At 42.0% G+C, this 23200-nt stretch overlaps 2 protein-coding genes across 3 annotated transcripts in view; one reads left to right on the top strand and one right to left on the bottom strand.

The window, feature by feature from the left end:
• Positions 1-2504: 2504 nt before the first annotated feature.
• Positions 2505-6470, bottom strand: LOC105014528. 2 transcript variants are annotated; one of them, XM_029124873.1, is made up of 3 exons: positions 6433-6470; positions 5036-5269; positions 2505-4896 (listed from the first exon to the last, which is right to left on the bottom strand). In XM_029124873.1, the coding sequence occupies exons 1-3, from the start codon at positions 6454-6456 to the stop codon at positions 4222-4224; spliced, it is 933 nt and encodes a 310-aa protein (XP_028980706.1). In that variant the 5' UTR covers positions 6457-6470; the 3' UTR covers positions 2505-4221. The 2 variants fall into 2 exon arrangements, with proteins under 2 accessions (XP_028980706.1, XP_012992330.2); XM_013136876.4 differs by lacking the exon at positions 6433-6470 and having other exon boundaries at positions 5036-5586.
• A 3977-nt stretch (positions 6471-10447) lies between these two features.
• The window catches only part of LOC105014530 (protein unc-13 homolog B), a 160375-nt gene continuing 147622 nt past the window's right edge, over positions 10448-23200 (top strand). Inside the window, exons 1-2 of the mRNA XM_034296332.1 lie at positions 10448-10660; positions 20543-20572. Of these exons, the coding sequence (XP_034152223.1) occupies positions 10639-10660; positions 20543-20572 (52 nt within the window). The 5' untranslated portion in view covers positions 10448-10638. The remainder of the gene's footprint in view (positions 10661-20542; positions 20573-23200) is intronic.

Genomic DNA, 23200 nt, shown 5'->3' with positions numbered 1-23200 from the left:
GAGGATAAAAAATATAATTCAGAGCAGTGGTGTAGCACACATTTCTGGGCCCTGTACATAGGCAGTCGCTGAGGGTCCCTCCCCTCTATTCAAGATTCAAACACTTTTCGAGGGCCCCTCGAAACTTAAGGGCCCTATATACTTAGTACCTAATTTCCCCCCAATCTTACGCCACTGAAACCAGGCTAAAAGCAACACAGCAGGATGGAATGCTGGCAAAAAGTAAATGACTGTAAATGCGTAAATTACCAGCCTTATCAATATCACAGCCCCACCATTAAGGCACAACTAGATATTTCTATAATTACAATTGTGTACTCCATTAAATGAATGTGTTGCTTAGATTAATTCTAATGGCATTTAAGAAAATGTTTGCTTTATTCATTCAGTTGCAACGCTGGCAGTGTTAAGCAGTCCTGGGAGCAAATAAAAAAATAAATATAAAAACATTCATTCTGGTAAGTTGGCTTACTTGCAAATCTTTTAAGACCAACAAGTACAAGGCTTAAGTGTTTGAGTTGGTTTCTGTTTTAGGATGATAGGAGTATGTTGCATTTAATATACAACACTTAACGTCATAGGGTCTACATTATCTATAGATGAGGTAGTAAGTTGTCTACCTGCTATTTCATAAAAGCCCTCTGTAATAGACTGCGTGGGCAAGTGGCCTGGGAACACAAACAAATGTATCAAGTAGCTCTGTTGGAGAAAGAACCACCTTGCGAATTGCATGGCAGACCGTGTTTTTGTTTATGCTCTCCACATCACCCACAGTACACATAAAACTACCTGTGGCAAAAAAACTTAATGCTATACATACAGTCTGGGAAACTGCGCACTACTTCAAAGTGTTGCACTGGCAACATACGACTCAAGAGGATACATACTGTAATTCCCTCTGCTGTGAATCTATATCTTTCATAAAGATACTTGTCAGAAAAAGCCAACTGGTTTCGTCTGTCTCTAAATGTTCTTGCTTTTTTAAGAGCCCCTCTCACTATCATCGCATCGAGCTGCACAGGATCTTCTAAGAATGGTGACGCCATTTTCAATCGAGAATTGATTGGTCAGTAGGCGGTGCTTTTATACATGTTGATTTGTTGTCTCGAATATAACCTGCTCCAGAGCAGGTTAAGTGTCCAGCATAAGATACCATGGCGACAGGGGCGAAGATCTGAACTCAACTTTGGAGGGACAATCACATTACATTTTCTCGAGCAATTCTTGAGGGGAACACCAAAAGTAGTGCAATGGTTCTGTTTTAGTTTGCCCCATCGGTTTGCTCGCTACTGTTGCTCTGCAAGTTCAGCTATTGTGTGTGAACCCTACCAACATAAAACAAAGCAGTTTTAGTTTAGGCTTACACACATCATTATAAAACACAATGTATATTGCTGTATTTTTTTCCTGCTGTGGCAAATTTTTTGCAAAATGTAGACACAGTGTGTCTAAAAAAGTTAAAGCTATATTTTTGTTCAGAGACAATGTTCTACACTGGACGCCTCCTTTAAATCACTTCAGGCATGCTTGACAGGTAAAATAAATGAGCACCATTTTAGTCAGCACAACACTGCTAGCTTTGTCAGTGCATATCATCTTTCTCCTAAAAGTTACTGGATTAACCCCACGTTTGCTATGTGCACTGTGTGCCTTTCAGACAGTAGACATGAATGCTGCCAACCTTGCCAGCTAAGGAACACTACATACATTGCATTGCGAGCTTCTCTTACTGACTTGAATTCACCTTCCAGTCCCGTTCTGGACTTAGGTACTGAGATGAGAGCTCAGTTGGATTATCTTCTGTGGTGAATTGAAGTTATGGTGGTTGTATTTGTAGTAAATTAATTGCTTTGAATTTAAGTAAAATTCAACTGCAAAATGTTCAACATTGTTTGCCGACATGCCAGCAGTGTTTGAGATTTTAGCGCACTCTACTGGAGAATGCATGTACTATTGAGACCTTTCATAAACTGATGTTACAGTATACCCACGCAGTACCATATTAACAAATGGGGTTGTGTAGGAGTGATAAGGCATCCATGGTTGCTTTCATGTGGCTTTATTAAATCATTTTAATCAGTAGATGTCTTACTGGGGTTTGCAGACTGAGATTCTGGTTATTTGAACCCATTCCTGACGTCTGCATGTTGTACATCCAATTTCTTTTTAGTTTTCCTCAACCCTTATTCACTTAGTTTAGAGAAGCTATTCCAACATGATATTTCTCAGATGGAAAAAAAAACAATGTAAGAAGTGAGAAGGGTGATTTGGGAGTTAAAATATTATTCATGGTTACAGTTGAATAATTCCAGAGCTTGGATGAACCTTAGGGACACAAAAACTACAATTAGACGCTGTATCTCAGCAACTAGCTGTTTGGATGTCTTGCTAGATATAAACGTCAGAGAACTAAGCTAATTGTTCTATTGGTGTGTTTACCTGGGACTGGACTAAAAGTTTTGGCCTATCTTGGAGTGAAAAATAGGAATAAACAGGCAAACGGAAAAGGAAGCAACAATTATTTATTTTCTGTTTTGAGTTCTCTTACATCACAGTAAAACATTCATATAATACATAGACAAAAGTTAAAAACCACAATCAACACTCCCTTCCTAAAAAAAACACCCAAACGAACATGACAAATGAGAATCTGTTAAAAACCCTAAACATCAAGGTTTTCATACAGGCCACACCCATAGAATATGCAGGCCACACCCATAGATCTGCAGCCCCCGCCCCCATGAGATGTTGAAAGTCACTAAGCTTGGTGATCAAGTTATCAATTTGCTTGCTTTGTTAGTCATTTACTTCCTGCCAGAACAGATGCGCTGCACTCACGTAACAAGTGTGTCCGTTACAAGATCAGATAAATTGGATTGTATGCCTTCTTATCAAATAATAACTATGCAATTCCAAAATCCTAAAAAGGAATCTATAATCCTAAAAATAAAAGTGTCTTCTAAATTATTAAAATGTAAATAAAAGCATCCATTAATATAATTATAAAAAACATATAGCCAAATAACGGTGCCTTAGCCATGTCAAAATGTTTTGAATTGTAGAATGTAATCTTAAAAAAACAAATACATATATTATTTACATGTTGTTTGGTGCGTGTGGTGGGTTGCTTGTCAGAATTCTGAGACTAATTATCTAATTACAAACCATTATTATTATTATAATATATTGTAGGTGAGGTACTTTCTAGCACATGCTTTTGTGTTTTGTCACCAAACTAATGACTTGTTCATGGTCAAACTATTCAATTCCCAGAGTGATCTGACAACTGTACATCCAGTTTGCTTAAAGGCACTGGCACATGAATTGGAAAAGTTGCCATTTTCATATGAAATGAAAATAGAGCTATTTAGTTGGCTAGTGCAAACCACACGGAGGCATGTGCTGAAGGTGTATGTTCTGTATACGTTCTGTATACGTTCTGTATGTTACGGTGGAGGATCTTTTGCTTCCACTGGTCATTGGGCCTCTGTTACGATCAACAGCACACAGACTCCACTGCTATTTTAGTAATCAGTTAATCTGACCACCATTTCATCAACAATTTTATTTAAATGTATCAGCTATTTCAGTTTGGGATTAGATCTATATTCTTGCCCAAGATAGTTTGTCTGTCCTACCCACCCCTTTTCCACGATACTCCTATATCTGTCCTACCATTCCCTGTCTACTATACTCCTATATCTGTCCTACCACCCCCTGTCTACGATACTCCTATATCTGTCCTACCACCTCCCTGTTTACTATACTCCTATATCTGTCCTACCATTCCCTGTCTACTATACTCCTATATCTGTCCTACCACCTCCATGTCTACTATACTCCTATATCTGTCCTACCACCTCCCTGTTTACTATACTCCTATATCTGTCCTACCACCTCCCTGTCTACTATACTCCTATATCTGTCCTACCACCTCCCTGTCTACTATACTCCTATATCTGTCCTACCACCCCCTGTCTACGATACTCCTATATCTGTCCTACCACCCCCTGTCTACTATACTCCTATATCTGTCCTACCATTCCCTGTCTACGATACTCCTATATCTGTCCTACCACCTCCCTGTCTACTATACTCATATATCTGCCTAACCCAACATGCACAACACCACTGCTTGGGTGTCCTTTCGTATTTGCTGAACCAGGTGGAAGGCTTTAATTCTAAGGAGAGACGAGGCAGGTTATCAACTCTTTATTCCCTCTAAGTAGGGTTTGACTGATCTGGGTTCTGCTGCTCTGAGATACGGTCTTTTACAAGGGGTTCATTTTCATGTTGGACTGTCACATCGAATCCGTCCAGTTCAACATCGCCCCCACTGCGTGTTTGTTTTATACGCTTTGAATCTTCGTTTGTCTGTTCTTTTTCCTGACCCAGTTCAGAGACAGATTTCATTATATTAAATGTTAAATTATATATCTTGTCAAAATCCAGGTTATCAACATTGACCACTCTGGTTCTGCTGGCTTGACTGCTTGCTGGAGGGGGTTCTGGAGGGTTTGGGTTGCTGCTCTGCCTGACTCCTCCTGGTGTGTAGTTTCCCTGATCTCCTCTTGGTGTTTTGCTTCCCTGGTCTCCCGGGTCTAGTTTTGAAGTGGGCTGTAGTAAGACTTTGCCTTTTTGAACTACATAATCCCTAGCTGTTGTCTTTACATCTGTTTGGATAATATTCTCCATCTCAATCAGAATATTCTCCTGAAATAGTACCCTGTGATATGACCTACATAAAGTGTAGCAACAAGCCGAGCAGCACTTTTTATCTTCAGTCCTGCTCTCTTTTGTTCTCTCACAGCAGCAACAGGGGTAACACCAGTAAGGTACTGCATTAAAAATAGCAACTAAAATCACCAGGCCCAGGGTCACCTCTAAGCCAATAACCTGAAAGAAAACATATTTTTTTTAATAGTTTTTAGTGTGAAACAAAAGGCTATTTTGAAAATCTCTTCTGAATAATAATTTATTTTAAATAAAAACAAATATCTAAATTATTCAATTACAGTAAAGTAAAGTTACTCACCACTGACTTGCGTTTAAGTTGATCTGTGTAAGTGCCGTTTGTGTTTAACCCAAGGAGTTCTTCTCTGTTTTGACACGCGTACCAGTCTCCATCCAACAACACTGATACAACCCATAGTAACCCGATTGCAGTCGCCTTGAAGAGGGCTGAAAAAAGTCTTTGCCAAAAATCCCTTCCACATCTATACACAATTGTCCAAACTTGTCGAAACTCTCCATCCAGCCAGAGAATCAGGAAAAACAATATAAAAGGTGGCATTGCAATGTAGACATTACACTCATATTGGGTCGGCCAATCCTTTGGGTTAACACCAGGTTTAGTCAAGCAAGTCAACTGCTTATCAAACACAACATGGTAAACAAAAAGGCCAATAATGGTCACAAAATAACTGGTTTTCCCCTCCAGTAGTGAGAACATTTTGTTAAATCCTGCTTTCAAGCCGTCCATATTTCAAGTTACAGATTTAGTTTCTAATGTTATTAATTATCAGTATTAGAGTTTCTACCTGGTCTGTCCACTCTCTTCTTGTCCGATGAAAAATTTTTCAGTTTTCACTTCTGCAAAACACGCCTCAGTGGAACCACATCCTGTTTCACAAACACCTTCAGATTATAAATAGTCAGTGCCACTGTCTTTTAAGATTGTCTTCAAATGTAGAGCGGAGTTGTTTTATTGAACAAATGTGTTCAATAAGACAATGCCTTTAATTTGTACCTATTATTCTACATTAACATGTAGAGTGCTGCTATGTTAACATCAAAGTTGGCCTTGGCCCTTGCAAAACAATCTCTGTGGAAATAAAAACACATTCTATTACAGTTTAGTTAATTTGGCACAGAGGAACCATCTCCTGCATCAGCATCAAGCCAATGCACCCATTACAAACCAATTCCTCCTGCAGAAGGTGCAGGAAGTATGGCACAGAGGCCCTGATCTTCCCCACAACTCTAACCTGCCTGTTGTTAGGCCCCATTTCTAGCAGCCAATACTCCAACACCTTATCTTTGAGTAAGCATGCTAAACTGCTAATTTGGTACAAGAAAAACATGTATATGAAGTCCATTATATCAAGCAAGGCTGAAACCTTTTTTTGTTTGTTAAATGAAGTTAACATTGTTGGCCAATGAGTAACGCAAAGTTACATGTACTCTTCTACATTGTGCTTAGTTATTGGATATGCTAACGTGTTAGTTGTTAATATGCCAGCAAAGTTCACGTCATAGCCTATTGCAATTGGAATACAAAGAGACAATTAATAAACCACTCTTCATGTTCCTAAACAAAATAATATAAATGACATAATATACAATAAAAAAAGGTGCCAAAATGTGATGCAGGCAAATTTACAAAGTCCATGGAGCTTCTTGTTGAAACTCTCCATCTAGCCAGAGAATCAGGAAAAACAATATAAAAGGTGGCATTGCAATGTAGACATTACACTCATATTGGGTCGGCCAAGTCTCTGGTTTAACACCAGGTTTAGTCAAGCAAGTCAACTGCTTATCAAACACAACATGGTAAACAAAAAGGCCAATAATGGTCACAAAATAACTGGTTTTTCCCTCCAGTAGTGAGAACATTTTGTTAAATCCTGCTTTCAAGCCGTCCATAAACAAAAAGGCCAATAATGGTCACAAAATAACTGGTTTTTCCCTCCAGTAGTGAGAACATTTTGTTAAATCCTGCTTTCAAGCCGTCCATATTTCAAGTTACAGATCTAGTTTCTAATGTAATTAATTATCAGTATTAGAGTTTCTACCAGGTCTTTCCACTCTCTTCTTGTCCGATGAAAAAATTATCGGTTTTCACTTCTGCAAAACACGCCTCAGTGGAACCACATCCTGTTTCTCAAACACCTCAGATTAAAGATAGTCAGTGCCACTGTCTTTTAAGATTGTCTTCAAATGTAGAGCGGGGTTAAACAGAAAACCAAATGTGTTCAATAAGACAATGCCTTTAATTTGTACCTATTATTCTGCATTAACATGTACAGTGCTGCTATGTGAACATCAAAGTTGGCCTTGGCCCTTGCAAAACAATCTCTGTGGAAATAAAAACACATTCTATTACAGTTTAGTTAATTTGGCACAGAGGAACCATCTCCTGCATCAGCATCAAGCCAATGCACCCATTACAAACCAATTCCTCCTGCAGAAGGTGCAGGAAGTATGGCACAGAGGCCCTGATCTTCCCCACAACTCTAACCTGCCTGTTGTTAGGCCCCATTTCTCGCAGCCAATACTCCAACACCTTATCTTTGAGTAAGCATGCTAAACTGCTAATTTGTACTAGAAAACACGTATATCAAGCCCATTATATCAAACAAGGCTGAAAACTATTTTAGTTTGTTAAATTAAGTTAACATTGTCTTAACGCGGCCAATGAGTAACGCAAAGTTATATGTCCTCTTCTACATTGTGCTTAGTTATTGGATATGCTAACGTGTTAATTGTTAATATGCTAGCAAAGTTCACGTGATAGCCTACCTACATTTCAGTAAATGGATTGTATAAGATATATTTTGTCTTATTAGATTTATTTTAATGATTACTCGAACACTGTGATCATTATTAGTGATCACAGAGAATTCAGGTACATTTTCAATTATAATTTCTATTCTGTCATGAGCATCTGTCCAGGAAATCAAATTGCTTTCAATACGATCTGCAAAATCCAACATTACTTGCACTAGCCCTGTTGCCATTGTACCCATACATCTATGATTGTAGCCTGATTGTAGCCTGATTGTAGCCTGCCTATTTCTGGTTGGCAAGTTAAATCGTCGCACCTTCAGAGAATGACTGACAGGGCAGTAGAACATGAAAATGCAATCGCATTTCAATGTTATTTTCATTAAGTTAGGAAAACAGCATTAGAGCTTGGGAATGCCGTTGCCAAGGATGGCGCTATTTCTCACTTTTTGCCTTTGAATTAACATTTGAATTTTTGTTAAGCACAAAGCAGGGCATGACTTAGAAAATGAAATGGCAAATGGCATTTCATTAACATTTTAATTTTGACAGCGAATGTTCATACCAGTACTTGAAAAGTCAAATGCAAATCACATGATTGCATTTTAATTTTCATATTGACTCAAATAATGCAGGCAAAAGTGGAAAATGAAAATGCAATGTGGGGTTGCATTAACATTTGAATTAAGTTAACTTTATGCTTCCATAGGTCAGGGACTGTCGAAGCGGATATTACGTGATTGGTTTACTGAGATGTCATGTTTAGCCAGAGACTGATCTGCGTGGCTGCAGCTGGATGCTATTGCTCTCTCCTCCAAACACATAGGATCTTTTATGTGCGAAAGGACCATCTTCAATTGGTTGATTGTTTGAAAAGACAGAGAACTGAACAGAGACACGAGGAGGAGGGGATGTAACACTCCTTGACTTTATCTTCCATCATCTCCCTCTTTTGTGCTTTGTTCAATCGCCATCTTTCCTCTTCTGTCTCTGTTTCACCTCTCTGGTAATTTCTTTCCTCTCACTCCTGTTGTTTACCAGACTTCTCCTGCTCTTCTCTGACGATCTACAGTCTTTCCTCCTCCTTTCTGAGTTGTCGTTCTTTATATTCCTGTTTCTAGAAGCCTTCCTTTAGGCCATTTGAGGTATTCTCATGCATTTGCTTTTCACATTAGATACAAGATCCTTCTTCCTGATTCCTGTCTTATATCTCCTTCTCTTCTTCATTCGCCTCATCTGCTTCCTCAGTCTTTTTTTTTTCTGTCTCGCTTTCACAATAACCTTTTCTGTTTGACCTTTCTCTCAGTTTCTCAACTTTTCCCTCCTTTTCTTTTTCTTTCTCAATTTTTTTCTGTTCATCATTATGCTTTTTAACGTTTCCAAATATTTTCTATCTCTTGCTCTGCTTCCTTTTTTCCTCCTACAATGTCCTCTTGTCTTCATCTCCTATCGTTCTCTGTCTTTCTGTAGCACATTCTGCTTAATCCTCCACTTTCAATCTAAGTTCTTCTTTTATTTTCACAATGTCTTTTTCTAACAGTAGTAGATGTTTAATAACTTGACATGACAGCATATTTTATATGTGAATGAATGCAGACATCTTTGGCATTAGGTCTAGTTAATTCTACTTTCTCTTTTACCTTGCTGAACTGTTTTGAACACAGAGTACAGAAACCATTCTGTTTCACATTAGTGTTTGAGTTGAAACTGACCTCTTCATGAATTACAGTGCATTAATGTTTTCTTATTATAACTGAACAGACACATTAATTCAATAACAATGTGCGTTTTTGTCATTCTATCAATAGATGGCGCCATTGTGTACTACTCACACTAGACCAGGGAATTCTGCAGGACGACCATAAAAGGTATTTAAAACGAACACACAGACAACATTGATCCCTGAACAACACTCCCACTGTAAAACTTTTGCTTGTACACTTTTTTCTACCAAATCTTTTCCTTCCCTTCGCCTCTCTATTAATGTGCTTGGACACAGAGCTCTGTGAACAACCAGCCTCTTTAGCAATGACCTTTTGTGTCTTGCCCTCCTTGTGCAAGGTGTCAATGGTCGTCTTTTGGACAGCTGTCAAGTCAGCAGCCTTCCCCATGATTGTGTAGCCTACAGAACTAGACTGAGAGACCATTTAAAGGCCTTTGCTGGTGTTTTGGGTTAATTAGCTGATTAGAGTGTGGCACCAGGTGTCTTCAATATTGAACACAATATTCTAATTTTCTGAGATACTGAATTTGGGATTTTCATTAGTTGTCAGTTATAATCATCACAATTAAAAGAAATAAACATTTGAAATATATCAGTCTGTGTGTAATGAATTAATATAATATACAAGTTTCTCTTTTTGAATGGAATTACTGAAATAAATCAACTTTTTGATGATATTCTAATTTTATGACCAGCACCTGTATGGACTGATTGATTGATACTGAAATAGCAGATTTAGGAATTAGGTAGGCAACTGATGCCTGATATACTGTAGAAGTTTTGACTCACTATATTTGCACTTGCAGTATTTACTATTTGCAGTATTATGATAGAACCTATTTGACATTGTTCTGGAAGAATATTGTTACGACTTTTAGAGTGCATAAATAATGAATACTCTGACAACTTGAATAACAACTGGTGGTTCGTCATGTGTTTAGTATGTAAATAAAATAACAACATAACACTTTTTAATCTTGCGACCTTTTCACGCGCGTAATTATCCCAACTGCTGGACTACACCTGAGCACCGGGACACCTAAAACCATCTGATCCGCTATCAATTGGTCACCCTTCCCCTCAAACCCCGCCTATTTCAATAAACGATATCCTCTTATTGGGTCGTGTCTCTGACAGTCATTCCCAAACCCCTCGAGGCCTGCCTGTTGAGTGTGGTGCGCTCGCGGGTTTAATCTCTCCACTGTGGTTCCACATCATGGCGCGTCGCGAGCTGGAAGAGACCAACTCCTCTCTGAAGTGAATGGCAGCCGCACATAATCAACCCCTTGATCTCGGAAAGGACAATAGATAGTTTGCGATGCGTCTAGCGTTTGAGGAGTACATCAATTGAAACGGAATAACTGTTAGATTATTCAGGGATTGTTGCCCCAGGAGAAATCTCAGCCGCGATGTCCCTTCTGTGCGTCAGAGGTGGGTTATTTTCCTCTAAACTGTTTTCGTTATACTCCGGGCTGCACAACTGTCACATTGAATATATACATTTAGATTAAAAAAAATGACATTCCTAAACAAATTGACTTTGCGCTCGTGGATACATTACAGCCAGTTAAGTTGAGCAGTGAGTGGATGCGCATAACCAGTCGAGTTGGCACCTTCCAGTTAAAACTTTACCTGGGTTTTTTGTAAAGTAAGCTATTCAATACCACATTTTGACCTCTGGCGCGCATGTAGATTTTATAATGATGGATGATTAGACCTATGATGTTTGATTCACCAGATCAGTCCGTTAATCAGTTGTCCACTTAAATGATCCGCCTTGGCTACTTTTCCCAAATCGTCCTCTCTTGATCATTCAGGTAAACGCTAGTGTTGGTATACAGTTAAGATAGTTTGAAATAGTTGATTAACTAAAATGTTTTAGCTACAGTTGACTACTCTAGCCACAGGCTACTATAGAAACTCTAAATCCGAAATCTTCCCTCTTGGACACTGGCATTTCTCAATTGAGTGTCTGTAGGTTTTAAACCCTCTCAGGGAACCCCAAACATTTTGTTATAGTCCTGAACACTAATCAAGGGCTTGATGGATCAAATACATGGAATAGCTGGGCGTCCCTGTTGGTTGAGATTTCATTTCAAGTTGTTTAAGATACAGTCCGGAATTTCTGCCCACTGGTGGTAAAAGTGGCGCTGTTGAGCCAAGAACTGTCCCCGATGATTGGGTCGGGTGTCATTTCTCATTTGATGTCATCAAAGTTACTCACTTTTAAATGGAATTCAATGGCTAAGTGAGGTACGATAGAGATTGCATGAATAGATTATGCACATACCGTAAGAGAAAACATATTACACATCCAGCCCAAAATGGGAGATTTGAAAACATGTTTTGCTGTCCCAGACTCCAACTATAGCCATTTTTTGGAAGAAAAATACAGCTCGGTGACATTCATCCTTCTCCTTGCTCATCTTCACCTTCATGGCTAAAGTAAAAGGAATTTCTGTACTAAAGCAGGGTCTCTGGGGATTTACCGGAGGTGGATGGATACTCTCCGAAATTCGTCTACCTTCAGCATAGGCGGAGTTTGACATTCTAGCCAGGGGGGGGCAAAAAATGTAAAATATATTTTAAAACAATGCAATTATTTATTCCACTCATTGTTTTTGAAAAAATGCAATTACTCTCCCTGCCCCCCCCCCCCCCCGCAAACTCTGCGCATGACCTTCAGTATAAAAGGCAAATGTTAGCCCACTATGTTTTTTACCTGAGCGCGAGATGCTGCTAATGTTAGCTGTATCTGGGGCTCTATTGTGGCTGGTACACCGCAACACATCGAACACGGAGCATTATTTTAGGTTCACGCCGTGTTTAAGTAAATGCTTCATCGTATTTGATGTGTTGCCTCCCTTGCACGAAATGTCCTTGTTGCATGTGTTGCATTTTGCGTTGTCTTTGTTGTGCAACTTTTATTGACTGTAAAATGGTTGATGTAGTTTACTCGTGAGCAAGCGCGTCGCGACTGAAATATGCTGAAGTTAGGAACCGAAGTTAGGATTCGAAATGTAGGTGTCTTATCGAATCCACGGTTCTTTGAAATTTGGAATCGGCTCCTGCTTAGAACCGGTTCTCGAACTAGTTCTCGAGCAGGGGATGGATACAGTGGATCTATAATGTGGATGGATACAGTGGATCTATAATGTGGATGGATACAGTGGATGTGTAATGTGGATGGATACAGTGGATGTATAATGTGGATGGATACAGTGGATGGATACAGTGTATCTATAATGTGGATGTATAATGTGGATGGATACAGTGGATGTATAATGTGGATGGATACAGTGGATGGATACAGTGGATCTATAATGTGGATGGATACAGTGGATGGATACAGTGGATGTATAATGTGGGTGGATACCGTGGATGTGTAATATGGATGGATACAGTGAATGTATAATGTGGATGGATACAGTGGATGGATACAGTGGATGGATATAGTGGATTTATAATGTGGATGGATACAGTGGATGTATAATGTGGATGGATACAGAGGATGGATACAGTGGATGTATAATGTGGATGGATACCGTGGATGTGTAATATGGATGGATACAGTGGATGTATAATGTGGATGGATACAGTGGATGTATAATGTGGATGGATGCAGTGGATGGATACAGTGGATGGATATAGTGGATCTATAATGTGGATGGATATAGTGGATGTATAATGTGGATGGATACAGTGGATGTATAATGTGTGTGCATCCGTTTAGTTTTAATTTGGTGAGAAGGTGTTGCTGTTTGTTAGGATGTAGGGTGTTTGTACGTGTGTGTATTGCTGGATTGGGACTTTAAAGGGTCTGTTCCCTTTAAGGCCTGTCTGTCATCATGTCGGGGGGAGGTGAAAGGGGAAGGAGTAGACAGGCAGGATCAGAGGGGGGGAGGAGAGGACAGGAGGTGAAAGGAGAGGGAGTAGACAGGCAGGATCAGAGGGCTCAGATGACAGCCCCGTCAATACACTGCTGTTTTTAGATCACTTTTAAAGGACTGGATGCATAATGCTCTTTTCTCTCAGGTGGGAGGGAAACCAGGGTGGATGGAAGAGGTGAAGGGAATTGAAGGTGAAGAGGTGGAGGGATGTGGGTGGTGGATGGATGTGGATGGTGGAGGGATGTGAGTGGTGGAGGGATGTGGGTGGTGGATGGATGTGGGTGGTGGATGGATGTGGGTGGTGGAGGGATGTGGGTGGTGGAGGGATGTGGATGGTGGATGGATGTGGGTGGTGGAGGGATGTGGGTGGTAGAGGGATGTGGGTGGTGGATGGATGTGGGTGGTGAGGGATGTGGGTGGAGGGGGTGTTGGGTTGAAGGTGCAGGGTGGTGGAAGTGAAGGGGGTTTGAGGTGGAGGTGATGGGGTGTTGAGATGGAGGATGGTGAAGGTGAACTGGATTAGGTTTGGTAGGACGGAGGAGATAGGTCTACTTCTTGAATAGTTCTACAGGTGTTCTACAGGTGTCATTTGGAGACCTTGGTGTGATGGGAGATTAAAGATGCTTGAGTCACATCAAGTAAAACTGTAAACATATATTCTTGTGGAGTGTGTGTGTTTGGGGGGGTCTAAAAGATATACAGTGGGGAGAAGTATTTGATACACTGCAGATTTTGCAGGTTTTCCCCACATACAAAGCATGTAAAAGTTTGTACTCAGGTACTCTTCAACTGTGAGTGACTGAATAAAAAAAAAAAAATCCTGAAAATCACATTGTATGATTTTTAAGTAATTAATTTGCATTTTATTGCATGACATAAGTATTTGATACATCAGAAAAGCAGAACTTAATATTTGGTACAGAAACCTTTGTTTGCAATTACAGAGATCATACGTTTCCTGTAGTTCTTCACCAGGTTTGCACACACTGCAGCAGGGATTTTGGCCCACTCCTTCATACAGACCTTCTCCAGATCCTTCAGGTTTCAGGGCTGTCGCTGGGCAATACAGACTTTCAGCTCCCTCCAAAGATTTTCTATTGGGTTCAGGTCTGGAGACTGGCTAAGCCACTCCAGGACCTTGAGATGCTTCTTATGGAGTCACTCCTTAGTTGCCCTGGCTGTGTGTTTCGGGTCATTGTCATTCTGGAAGACCCAGCCACGACCCATCTTCATTGCTCTTACTGAGGGAAGGAGGTTGCTGGCCAAGATCTCGCGATACATGGCCCCATCCATCCTCCCCTCAATACGGTGCAGTCGTCCTGTCCCCTTTGCAGAAAAGCATCCCCAAAGAATGATGTTTCCACTTCCATGCTTCACGGTTGGGATGGTGTTCTTGGGGTTGTTCTCATCCTTCTTCTTCCTCCAAACACGGCGAGTGGAGTTTAGATCAAAAAGCTCTATTTTTGTCTCATCAGACCACATGACCATCTCCCATTCCTCCTCTGGATCATCCAGATGGTCATTGGCAAACTTCAGACGGGCCTGGACATGCGCTGGCTTGAACAGGGGGACCTTGCGTGCTGCAGGATTTTAATTCATGACGGCGTAGTGTGTTACTAATGGTTTTCTTTGAGACTGTGGTCCCAGCTCTCTTCAGGTCATTGACCAGGTCCTGCCATGTAGTTCTGGGCTTATCCTGTAGCCCATCCCAGCCTTGTGCAGGTCTACAATTTTATCCCTGATGTCCTTACACAGCTCTCTGGTCTTGGCCATTGTGGAGAGGTTGGAGTCTGTTTGATTGAGTGTGTGGACAGGTGTTTTTTATACAGGTAATGAGTGGAGAACAGCAGGGCTACTTAAAGAAAAACTAACAGGTCTGTGAGAGCCGGAATTCTTACTGGTTGGTAGGTGATCAAATACTTATGTCATACAATATAATGCAATTTAATTATTTAAAAATCATACAATGTGATTTTCTGGATTTTTTTTTTAGATTCCGTCTCTCACAGTTGAAGTGTACCTATGATAAAAATTACAGACCTCTACATGCTAAGTAGAAAAACCTGCAAAATCGGCAGTGTATCAAATACTTGTTCTCCCCACTGTAATAGGGGGAGGATTCACCAATGGTAAAGGAAAGCTTTGAAGAGAGCTTTACAGAGGCAGGGCTGGGTGGGGGAAGGAAGCTGGAGGGGAGGGAGGAGTCAGACGGAATAATCCTCTAACCATCTGGTGCCGCTCTTGTGTGTGTGGTTGTCCGTGTGTGTGTCATCACATGGGGTCGGTTCCTAGCGAACCTCGTCTCGCGTCCCGTGTCACTTCCTGTCAGACAGATGGACTCGAACTTCCTGTAAGCGCAAACTGGTCCCGCCCACGAACAATTCACAATGTTTTGAGGTTTCAGGACCCGCGATCAGTTTCCCGGCCAATCCCCTTAATGCGTTCATGTAAAACTGATCCCAAATCCCCAACGTCACGTGAACATTTATAGAGCCATCCGTGGTCTTGATGCCCAACTGTTGCCAAGCGCCGAATCCCTGTGGGGAATTTCGAGGATTTGAACCGGGGTCGTCTGTGCACCACGACTGTGTCAGTGGTCCGCTAAGCTGGATCGTAGGCATTAGCTCAGAGGGAGAAAAAATATCTAATGAGGATTCAGATTTCTGGTCTTCTTTTGACATGCTAAGCTAGAACCTGTGACGGTCCAAATGTGTATTAGTCCTCCACTACGTGTTTATGTGTTTAGAAGCTTGAAGTGTTGTTGGCACGACGACTGCCGTGCACCTCGGTTTGGTGGAGCCTAGGGGCAGAGTTGGAATGTGGAAATGAACGCACTCGGTCACTCTGGGAAACAGGACCCCGTTAAAGGACTTGTGTTCTGCACATGACGTGGCACAAAATACCCAGGGTGGCACGGAGCACGTGGGCAGATGCCTGGCGATGGGCATGCGGGATATTAAAGAGGATTGTGACATCACGATAATCTGAAAAACTATTCTCTCTCACCTCCGATGACCCCTCCTTCTGCTCCCTTGATCTGCGCCTCCCTCGCTTGTCTCCTCTGCTCCTTGTTCCCTGGCTTTGTTATATATATATATATATATATATATATATATATTTTTTTTTTTATATTGCAGTGCCTCTCCAGAAAGGGTTAAAAGGTTAACACAGCGTTTTGATGGAGAGGGCTTGATAGCTCGAGGAGCTGAGCTTGCTACCCTGTGCGCAGGTGGGTGCGACCCACAAGAAGTTGTCACGGGGTGCGACCCACAGGAAGTTGTCACGGGGTGCGACCCACAAGAAGTTGTCACGGGGTGCGACCCACAGGAAGTTGTCACGGGGTGCGACCCACAGGAAGTTGTCACGGGGTGCGACCCACAGGAAGTTGTCACGGGGTGCGACCCACAGGAAGTTGTCACGGGGTGCGACCCACAGGTAGTTGTCATGGGGTGCGACCCACAGGAAGTTGTCACGGGGTGCTGGTGCCTTTGCACGCACACAGATGTTCCCGCTGTAAGTAATAGAATGTCGGTATGTGGGATTAAACGTTGCATCATTACATCCTTTCGGGAAATCTGTCAGCGATATTCCCGAGCAGCTGTTGTCCAGCTTGCTGACAGTGGCATGGCCATTAGGATGGGACATAGTCAGGCCCTGTACCAGGTCGGAATAGGATATTCTTTCTTCTGGAGGGCAGTCTATTTTCACTTCTCCGCCCAAACGGAAGAGTAAAATCACTAGACTGGCGTAGGCGCCTGGGCTAGCTGGGGGAGATATTATATTTCAGTAACCAGGTGTTTTCAGTCAAGTCCGTCAGTCAATCTAATGTATTTTATCTAGACATTTTTTAAAACAGAAGTTGTCTTTTAAGTACTATTAAAGACACCCAATCTAATAATCTTACATGCGACTGAGGCAGATGTTGAAGAACAGCAGCCAGAATGAACTCCCCTGAAAGGCAGAAGGCCAGAAATAAACCTATCAGAGCCTGGCTCTGAACGTCCAGGAGAACAAATGGTCGTGAACATCAAGACTTTCAAAGCGTGCTGGCGGACAACGGGTTAAAAAATGCTTGCACCTTGGAAGGACATTTATGTTTTTCTTTTTGTAACTGAGCTTTCTAAAACAGCAACAGTGGTCAGTGAGGGTTTCAGAAGAATCCCCCGCTGAGTATGTGTGTAAATGTTAAGTGATTTCTCAAAGGAGGGGGCAAACCCAAACCCAGTGAACCAGGACTGGTCCAGACTCTGGAAGAAAGAACATGGGGTGTGTGTTGCTCTTTACCCTTCCCCTCTGATCCTCTCCTCGCTCCCTAAGGTTCCACCCTCCAGTGTTCTGACAGTGTCTTCGTCCCTCCAGAGTCTGTCTTAATTGGGCTGTTGCCACGAGTTACCGGTGACACAGTGTTTTCCATCTGTGTTAATGCAGCCTGGAGGCGTGGTTTTGCGCTGGATGACGGAGGCATTTGGCTTTAGCGGCTCTTTAATTTTTACATTTGGTGATGTGGAGATGCTGATGAGAGACGGGCTGCGTTCACAGTCGGTCCACACCTGATCTTAGTATTTCGATGCAATGGGTTTAGATGTTGTCATATCGGTCCTTTTTAAAATGTTAGTAATTTGGCAGACACACTTAATCAGAGAAACTTTGAAAGAGTGGATCTGATAGAGCAAGTGACTAATAACTGAAAATAGTTCTGCAACCAGGATCCCTAACCATATTTTTTATGTTTTACAATCTGTGTGTGGACTTCTGATCCAAATTCCATATGTGAAACGTAAACTCGAACACGCGTGTGTGTGTGTGTGTGTGTGTGTGTGTGTGTTTGTCTCTGTGGAGGAGGGCCCCAGCTGTCAGTGTTAAGTGACTGTAACAGGTCAGTAATGATACAGTCACTTCCAGACAGATAGACATGCAGTCAGACAGTTATTTATAGACAATGAATCAGCATCCATAGATCTATGAGACAGACTGACTGACTGACTGACTGACTGACAGACTGACTGACAGACTGAAAGGAAGACAGACAGTTATTTATAGGCATCAACCTGTACAGTTCTTCATGAGGCTGTCTGTATGTTACATTACATAGCTACTGTACAACACTGTTTTACACAAATCATACCCTATTGTCAAGTCATATGGGCTGTTAACTCTGATATGCAATTGTGTGTGCTGAAATGAGAAGGGACCCAGCTGTCACTAGCCAATTCCAGATCCCATTAGCCAATAAGACTGACAGACAAGCAGACATGTAGACAGTGAAGTTACTTTTGGACCTAACGTTTCTATTTGAGTTTCGTTTTTGTTTTCCACAAATCTGTCACATATTATTTTAAATAAAAAAAAATGTATGTGTAGTTTCAGTCTTATTTATAATAGAAAACTGCTTTAGTTTGCTATTATAACTTTGGTGGAGACCGATTTCTCAGTTTCAATAATTTCTTTACACATAGGCGTGTACACGAACCAACAATGTCACTTCAAACAGGAAGTGACCACCAACTACACTGCAGTAATTCTAAAACTAACCGTGAAGAATACTACAAACATTACAAAACTAATACAGCTTTCCAAAAGTCCAGAGATATGTTGATGTACGGAGTGGGATGTGAGTGAGTCTACAGTATGTGTTGAGGATGCGTCTGTGTTGATATCAGAATCCGTACCTAAGAAACTTCCATGGCGGTGTTTAACATCAGCCGCCGTACTTAAGAAGCTTCTCAGATTTAAGAGTTCAATGAATATGATTATACTGGGGGGGGGGGGGGGGGGGGGGGGGTGCAGGGACCAATCACAGTTCAGCACATCCCCTCTTGAGTTCCATTGGGTTCTGCCATGTGTCACACCGGCGAAGCCTCAGCACCGAGGCCTCTGTAATGAACTCATCAGCAGTTTGCTCAGCCCCAGGTGGGTCATGCATCGCTCTCCGGGGTTTCAAGCGCATTGCTGGATTACCCAGAAGGCATGCAGGGCACGTGCTCTGCCCCTCCCCGACATCCAAGGGGCCCCCAACCAATGTAGCACAAGTGGAGGTCGCGACCCCCTCAGAGCCTATGATTGCAGTATGCGTGTGTTCAGAGTAATTAGCTTTACGACTGAACAACAGCATTAGATTTGGTCCGCGGTGTTGCGTGTTCCTCTCAGGCCTGTGACAAAAAGTATCCTGTGTTTAAGTTTATCTCATGACAGAATTTGCAGAGTAGCATTACACATGTACAGGTCTGACCCGGTTCAGAACGATATTCATTCACAGGAGGACTGACTAGCAGACCACCATATAAAATATTACATACAGAAGGACTGACTGGCAGACTGCCATATAAGATATTACATACAGAAGGACTGACTGGCAGACCGCCATATAAGATATTACAAACAGAAGGACTGACTGGCTGACTGCCATATAAGATGTTATATACAGGACGAATGACTGGCAGACCGCCATATAAGATATTACATAGAGGATGCCTGATTGGGAGACTGCCATATAAGATATTATATACAGGAGGACTCACTGGTAGACCACCATATAAGATATTACATGCAGGAAGTCTGACTGGGAGACCACCATATAAGATATTACATACAGGATGTCTGACTGAGAGACCACCATATAAGATATTATATGCAGGATGTCTGACTGAGAGACCACCATATAAGATATTACATACAGGATGTCTGACTGAGAGACCACCATATAAGATATTACATGCAGGATGTCTGACTGGGAGACCACCATATAAGATATTACATACAGGATGTCTGACTGAGAGACCACCATATAAGATATTATATGCAGGATGTCTGACTGAGAGACCACCATATAAGATATTACATGCAGGATGTCTGACTGGGAGACCACCATATAAGATATTACATACAGGATGTCTGACTGAGAGACCACCATATAAGATATTATATACAGAAGGATTGACTGACAGACAGCCATCTGAGGGCATTAGGTTGTCTTGGAGGTATCTGTCTGCCATCCTGGCATTAACTGTGGCATGCTGTTCCAAGTGACATTATTTTACATCACATTGTGTGTTTCTGTTTGAGTTCATATGTATGTTTTACTGGTGTGTATTTCATAACTATGCTTAAGGGTTTGTGGCAAGTTTAGGGTTTGGAGTTATTTTTAGGCTTAGGGTTTTGTAGTTCTGTTTGTGGTTAGTTTTGGGATTAGGAATTAGGGAATGTTGTTTTTTTTTCGTTTGGATGCTTTGATCGCAGAAAAGTCCTCACATGTATAGTAAGTTGACTGTGTCTCATGCTTTACTGTCAGTCTCCTGCTTTGCCTTCCTCACTGCTGTGTACCTTTCAGACACACCTGTCATTAAATTAGAAAATTAACAGACTGTTCTTTAATGAATGTATCCTGACCCCAGGACTTATTGGTCTCTCTCTCTCTCTCTTTCAGTAAAGAAAGCCAAGCTGCATGGCCCTCCAGGTAAGTGCCTTTAGTGGAGATCTGGTGTGAACTGGGAGATGGTTTTCAATGGCTTCTTGCTGCTCATCGTGTAGCTTCACTGTGCAGGAGTTACCATATATGATATGTTTGTGTTTGTTTTACACATCCTCGGCAAAGTTGGAGACACATTTCATAATGCATGTGGACTGAACGTGCAGTTGTAAGGCAACCGTCTGCGACACGAATGCGAGTTTGCTCAACATTTCTTATCAAATGTTGAGCAGCTGGTTGCCATACAGTTGTGTGTTGGCTCAACCCTGAACGCTGGCTCGCAAAGTGATGTGTAATTCCTGTTGGAATCCAGCCAAGTGTTGGAGTATCCAGAAATTGGAACTTTTAATCCCTCGCTACATAGATTAATAATCACTGCTGGAGTAGGCACTATGGATTACTGAAAGTACCTTAGTAAATCATATCAACTTTAACCTCTGTCTACTCTGGGTCTTGCTGTCTTCTCCTCTTAGCATATCCCCCTGTTCTTTTTCTCATCCACACCGGATATAGCTGTCCATCCTTTGTCCTGTCATTTCATCTCCGGATGGACAAACAGAGATAGACATGAAGTGGTAAATGAGAAACTCTGCCAGAGGGGAGGTGATGAAAATCAATAGAAGCTACCAGACAAAGGGAAGAGCTACAAATCCAGCTGGCATCATACGACAACTATGGCGTTGAAATAGTTTGTTGTTGCCGTTACAATAGAATGCTTACTGACCTCATTTATTTTCAGTATTACCAGACATTTTAGCCCATTAACTAACTACAATTTGCATACATTTGAACAAAACTGACTTAAAATAGTCAGTATAATACTGAGTAAAAAGTCAAACATGGTCAAAGGTCCTGTGTGTTTTCTTGCCAGCTATTTCTCAGGTTTCGAGAAATGGTGGATTGAAATGGATTTATGATTCTCGCAAGTAAATGTTGACTCGCTAGGTAGGAACTAGCTCTGCCAGTTGAAGAGGGTTACACCGTGACCTCTGTGACCTGTGAGATCAGGTGGAATGGTCGAGTGAACTTGTTTTGGGCGTCGTTCCCGTTGGTGGAAGCAAGGAACTGCAATGCCGAGGACTCCTGCAGCCCACCAACCAGGAAGCCCACCGACCAGGAAGCCCACCAACCAGGAAGCCCACCGACCGGACATGTCTCCGCCCAGATTACTGATGGACCGCTATAGTGAACAGGGCGATAGCTATTGTTGCAATTTCAACATTCCTTCTCGTACCGAAGTTTCAGAAGCAGCGTGAGCACGGCTGTCCCCTCTTGTGGCCCAGTTTGAAAACATGATGCATGATGACCTGGTTCAGTCGCATGCCAGGAGGCAGATTCTGTCCTGTAGAAGTAAAACGAGGACACTTGTTCTATTTGTTCTATTTCTATGTCATGTACTGCCCCCTTCCCCAAAGGTACCACCCGACCGCAGACATGTCTGACTGCCTTCCTGAGGAACCCCCGCTCTGGGAAGCCTCTGGGCTCTCAAGTCGCCTCGTTTTTTGATGCTTCTGAGGTAAACTAGTTTACTGGGCTTCAGCACGGTATCAATATCGAGCAAATCAACTAATTATCCCTCAGTCTCTATTCTCCCACTCTGTTACTGTGGGCGGCAGATTGCCTGGCGGTTAGTACATCCTATGGGATCACAAAAGGTTGTGAGATCGAATCCCTGTCCTCGAACATGACAGTTTACCTAATTGGTCCCCGGATGCCCATTACGGGGGCTCCCATCACTACAGTTAGGAGAGATACGCTTGGAAGCCGAAGGAACATTTCATTGGACCTTGTGTGCAATTAATGACTAAAATAATGAAGTCTTAATTAATCTGTGACTGCCCTCTTTCTGCTCCTTTCCTTCCGCCTTTCCATCCCTCTCTTTTCTCCCCTCGCTTCCCACCTCCTCCACCTGTATCTCTGTCAGCTGTCTCAGTATTTTTAGAACGGACTGAGACGCATGTTAATGAACCCATCACCCACACAACCGCCTCACCATTCACCTCATAGAGTCACTCTCAGTCTCACTCCTTCTTTCACTCTCACTTTCTCTCTTCCTCTTGCTCTTTCGCTCTCACTTTCTGTCTCCCTCCACCTGTCTCTCGTTGTCCCCTTCTTCTCTATCTCTTCTCTGTCTCTCCCCTTGCCAATCCCCACCGGTACCCCTCTCTCCTCCTTCATATGTTTACTGAGTCCCTCTGACCAGGCTGACAGATGTGTTTCGTTTCCGTTGGTATTCATTGAATCACTGTCTTTCTGGATCGGGTGATGACTTGACCTCCAAATTCCCCAGATCTCAATCCAATCTTGCATCTGTGGGATGTGCTGGACAAACAGGTCCGCTCCACCTCGCAACGTACAGGACTGCTGCTAACTTCTTGGTGCCAGACTCCACAGCACACCTTTAGAAAGTCAAAACGGGGACCTACATAATATTAGGCAGGTGGTCTTAATGTTATGGCTGATCGGTGTGTATATATACACACACACACATATACACATTTACTTTACTTTGTTCCTCCCCTGGCTCTTCCCTGGTTCTTAATTAGTAGAGTTGGAGGGATGAATACAGGACAGTTATTTATCTATTTATTCCTAAGGACATCCATTAACTGCGGG

The sequence above is a fragment of the Esox lucius genome, chromosome 13 (genome assembly GCF_011004845.1).
Source record: "Esox lucius isolate fEsoLuc1 chromosome 13, fEsoLuc1.pri, whole genome shotgun sequence".
In the NCBI taxonomy this organism is placed as follows: domain Eukaryota; kingdom Metazoa; phylum Chordata; class Actinopteri; order Esociformes; family Esocidae; genus Esox; species Esox lucius.
This window is presented reverse-complemented; position numbering and strand designations above follow the sequence as displayed.

Bases quoted from the DNA above. Each gene is read 5' to 3' on its own strand.
- LOC105014528 (XM_013136876.4), bottom strand. From the start codon at position 5,482: ATGGACGGCTTGAAAGCAGGATTTAACAAAATGTTCTCACTACTGGAG. The intron at 4,897-5,035 runs GTGAGTAACTTT...GTTTTCTTTCAG, and splicing joins AACTTAAACGCAAGTCAGTG to GTTATTGGCTTAGAGGTGAC.